This window comes from Montipora foliosa, chromosome 11 (assembly GCF_036669935.1).
Source record: "Montipora foliosa isolate CH-2021 chromosome 11, ASM3666993v2, whole genome shotgun sequence".
NCBI classification, from domain to species: Eukaryota; Metazoa; Cnidaria; class Anthozoa; order Scleractinia; family Acroporidae; genus Montipora; species Montipora foliosa.
This window is the reverse complement of record NC_090879.1, coordinates 9831779-9836778: the sequence shown is the minus strand read 5'-3', so window position 1 is coordinate 9836778 and position 5000 is coordinate 9831779. Positions and strand designations below refer to the sequence as shown.

General features: G+C 37.1%; 1 protein-coding gene across 1 annotated transcript in view; it reads right to left on the bottom strand.

Annotated features, from left to right (window-relative positions):
* Nucleotides 1-2493: 2493 nt before the first annotated feature.
* LOC137974951 (rho-related protein racA-like) overlaps nucleotides 2494-5000 on the bottom strand; it is a 5640-nt gene continuing 3133 nt past the window's right edge. The window contains exon 5 of the mRNA XM_068821969.1: nucleotides 2494-4380. Coding sequence (XP_068678070.1) covers nucleotides 4147-4380 — 234 coding nt within the window. The 3' untranslated portion in view covers nucleotides 2494-4146. The remainder of the gene's footprint in view (nucleotides 4381-5000) is intronic.

Sequence of the window (5000 nt, the reverse complement as noted above, 5' to 3'; positions counted from 1 at the left end):
CAAACAGACACACTGTTTGTGTGGGCTCCCTATGATTAAAGGCGCTAGGTCACGCAATTTTAGGCAATTTCGGCACTGATCGAATGGTCATAGAATTAACTAAAATATCAAAATAACTGTTCAAAACTATAGAAGAACTCTAACAAAACACAGGGAGGCTAAGAAAGGACTTGGATGGACAAAACTGGAGAGGATTGAAATGGAATGAATTTGAGAAAATTTGAAAAACGTCGGCCCACCTTTTTTCAAATTTATATCAGTCTGTATCAAAATGTCATTTACAAAGCTGGAAAATCATTCTCAGTTGTTATGTGGCCGTGATTCTGCAAACGAAAGACTCTTGCTCTGCCAATTTGACGTTTAGAGCTCATAATCAACAGAATTAAACAAAATTACCTAAAATAGCGTGACCTAGCCCCTTTAAACACGCAAGGTAACTTGATCACAAGCCATGACAAGCGGCCGCTAAAATCCATGTCACTTTCGATTTTGCGATTTTACTTGTACGACCAAAAGTACGATAGAAAAAATGAACGTAACAAAAGTCTCCCGAAATGTTTTTCGCTTATGGTAACTTGTCATATTCGTGGCACAAAATTTATGATGTTTTCATCTCGCAAATTTTGTTGCTGATGGCAAATTGTTTTATTCTCGATCGAGACTTCCTAAAAGTTCCTTCTGCTCTCCTTAAAAACTACATATCAATATTTATTTACTTTTGCGTCAATATTTGTTCTGCATAAAGCAGGCTAACAAAATCTGTACCTTGCTTAGTTCGCATTTTTGAGCGTTAAAATAGAATTTTTGGTCGTATGTTCCTGACCTTAAGTCGCATATTTTGACGTCCCCCGTCCAGATACTAACCCTGCCGGAAAGGACTTAACATTAGTGAACATTGGTCTTGGAAAGCTGTGAGAAGCTCAGAGTTCAGTGAAAGGAAGTTGTAAGTAATCAACATGTCAGCCTTGAAGCCAAATGTTTCTCGATTTCCTTTTATTTCCTTCAATCTTTCTGGGTTTGGTATTTTACTGAACCACATGTCGTCTCAGGGGGTATTTAGCAAAGATATCTACCATGGCACTAAAATGATTTACGATACCAAAACAATATCGTGTACATATTACGTAAGGACAACTTGAATCTCCTGAAAAAACAAAACGCAGCTCAGTTGACAGTTATGGAAAAAAGCACCGTCAAGTTACTGCACTACCACACGTAGTCAATGCGTTCCTACTTTAAAAATGATCTCGTATCTCCTTAATCCCCCCCCCCCCCCAGCCAAAAATCCCGTATCCCTACATTTTTTTACCTAAATATCCCGTATCCTGATGGCTTCTCGGCCTTTTGGCTAAGATTAGTTTCTCGGGAAACGGCTACGTTCAAGTACCATTGTACTCCGGCGTACGGTACTTTTTTCAGTGTCACAGAACAGTTTCGGCTGTTTGTCTGTTCTCTCGAGAAGCGATCAATAGGGTTTTTTGGTTTCGTTTTTGGTAGTTTTTTGTTCACCTCGAGTGTAGAATCATGAAGAACAGTACAGATGCTTCTTGTCTTCGCCACGGCAGATTTAAACGGTTTTCACGGAAGAAGTGTCTTTTTGTCTTCGCCACGGCATATTTAAACAGTTAGCAAGGAATTAAACCAGGATTACGGAACCGGACTTCGAATACAGGGCCCGGTTGTTCGAAAGCCGATTAACTTAATCCAGGATTAGCGTAAACTTTTGTTTCATGTTTTCAACGTTTTGGTGAAAGTTTCCTTTGCTTATTTTTGTTTTTCAAGATTGACGTCTTCTAATGTAACGTTTTACCCAATATCAGCCTTGAACAGCATTTGGGAGTAGAGAATAAAACTCCTTTGTTAATTTTTTACCTGAGATTAGCATTAATCGGCTTTTGAACAACTGGCCCAGGATGATAAGTTGTTGAACTGTGATTTTTAATAAGTTTTTCGTATGATTTAAGGCTGATCTTGTAATTTTTGGATGAATGGAGTTAAGGAAGCAAGTAAAATTGTGGGATTTGACTAAAGTCTCCTTCAAATAATAAATAAATAATCCCGTATCCTGATAACCCGCTAATAGGGCTTCGTTGTTTGCATTTGCAAATTTAGTAACATTAATAATGAGTTTTTACTACAAACAACTTCAAGTTATATTACAGATTTATCTTTCTGGTAATCTCTCGCCATTTTCCGAAGTTTACCTGTCGTTGAAGTTCACGGTAACTGGACAATTTTGTTAACTGTTTGCGCATTCCACGGATACGCCCTTGTAGGCGTCTTGTTACCTTCAAAGACGGAACAAAGTTTTTGTAGGCCTTTGCTTTTCAACCAATCAGCCACGAATGCGGAATCTTTACCTTTGAATGCATCTAAGTTCGTCTTCGCCATGATTTATCAACCCACGTGGAAACATAACATGAAATCGAGGCTAGCGATCAAATTCCCCACCCCCTATGAGTGGTGATTAAATGCTTGGGGTATGCCCGGGGATTAGGACGGTGGGGGGAAGTTGAAGCTTCAATTTGACTGGAACATAATTTGGAAGCAAACAAACAATTCTAAAATGGAGGCTTTTTTGGATAAAGTTTATATAACACTTTCTATCGATAAGATTAATTCCCATTTGTCAGTGTTTAGTTACCAGAAGGAAACTTAACAACTTTTCAATTGCAGTTTAATTGGCCCACAAGTGATAAAACTTGGTTTTCTCACTTGAGAAAGTCTGAGTTCTGAGTTCTGCATCTTATTACCCCATGCTATACATGATATTTACATCCCTTTTCTAGGAATTTAATCAATGTTATCTACATATTAAAAAATTCAACTGTAACAAGCCTTTGCATTTGGGGATGATGACTGGTTTATGTCTGAACATGTGTTGCTCAAAACTCTAGACACTCCATTTTCCTCTGAAACATATCGATAAGTTCAATGCAATAGGAGCTTTCTGTGAATTTATTTTACTGTTGGTAAATATCATTGTTTAATAACCTATTGACTTCTGTAAGTGAGACTTAACAGATTTTACTCTGTCTAACGTCTGACAAATTTATGCGTCAAGTGGGGGCGTTCTAGGGCCTTTGACGTGTCAATGGATTAAGTAGTAAAAAAACCCAGGGCTCCATTAACAATCTCTACATCCACTCGGTTTAAGGACGGTGCCTACTAATTAAAGATATTTTTGCCCTGGTGTGTGATTATGCAAGAAATGTAGATCTTAACAAGTGTTATTGAAATCCAAAAAGAAAATTGGGGGTAACCATGCATTTTTCAAACATAATTCATGAATAATATTTGTAAAAAAACTTTAAAATATAAAGCAATGTATGGCGTTCTTTCTCAAACTGAAGCTTAATTATCTCTCAAAAATGCATGGTTACCCCCAATTTTCTTTTTGGATACCAAAAGTATTTACTAAGATGTACTTTCTCCGGATAGTTTTAAACCGTGCAAAAATATCCATGTATTAGTAAGCATCACCGATAGGAAACCCGAGTATCTCGAGATGCACAGAACGTATGCACAATAACAATAGTAGGCACCGTCCTTAATCCACTGCCTGCAAGGAGTAGCATGCAATTTGCCGGGTACTGATAAATTTTCTTCTGTCTACTGCCAGACGATTTTACTCATCAATTTGTGGAGTGGTTTAGGAGTCAATGGGTCAAGTAATCACAACTCATCAGAAGTTTTAATTTTACCTTCATTTCTGGTATATTAAAGGGGCTAGGTCACACTATTTTAGGTAAATTTGTTTAATTTTGTTAATTATGAGCTCCAAACCTCAAATTGGCAGAGCAAGAGTCTTTCATTTGCAAAATCACCGCCACATAACAACTGAGAATGATTTCCCAGCTGTGTAAATGACATTTTGATATAGACTGATATAAATTTGAAAAAAGGTGGGCCGACGTTTTTCAAATTTACCCAAATTCAATCCATTTCAATCCTCTCCAGTTTTGTCCATCCATGTCCCTTCTTGGCTTCCCTGTGTTTTGTCAGAGTTTTTCTATAGTTTTGAACAGTTATTTTGATATTTTAGTTAATTCTATGACCATTCGATCAGTGCTGAAATTGCCTAAAATTGTGTGACCTATAGCCCCTTTAATTATTTCTTTTCTAAATTATTTTTTGTCTTGTGCACTACATTACTTTGCATTTCGATTTTATACATTTACACTTAGGCTTACATGGCTCCATTTTTCTTTCAAATTCTTCTTGTGCTTTTAAATACGATAAAGGTGGCCACCTATGCTCATAAACATATTCTCTGTTTTCTCCTTGGACAAGATGGAATTCTTCACATTTCTCAAACACAGAGTAATTTGTTGCAATAAAATGTAGACACCAGTTTGATAACTGCTTTGCATTGTGAGCCTGCAAAATAATAAATTAAAGAACTCAGTTGAATATTAACCCTTTGACTCCCAAACCTGCATGAACCGGCGATACTTAGTATTTTACTGTCTAACGCCAGACGATTTTACTCATCAATGGGGAACCCCTGGGAGTAAATGGCTTAATTGTCTGTATCAAACCCTTGAAGTTAGTTTGATGTAGTAGGGTCATGATGGTTTGCTTCTCTTTGTGACTTGTCCCTTTTACAATCATCCGGCCATACCCAACCACTGAAAACAATCTGCAGTAAGTGTAATATTATGATCGGTACTGGTAACATGTATGTATACTATACTATACAAAGAGGGCAACATTGAAGGATGCTAGGCTAAGATGCAAAAACTTACTAATGCCACCAGAAATCAAACTTCTCTTGTTTATCCCATATAGACATTAGAGAAGTTATTTGTTCAAAATCTAACCTTATGCTAATCCCTGACCACTTCCTATAGATTAAAGGAGGGGTGTCCAGGATTTTTACAGGGAGGGGGATCACTGTTATGAAGAGCACAAATGTTACATATTGCAATAAAAAGCTTTGTGAGAATTCACAAACATACCAGAGTAATACCGGTAATTTGACTGAAAAACTACATCTG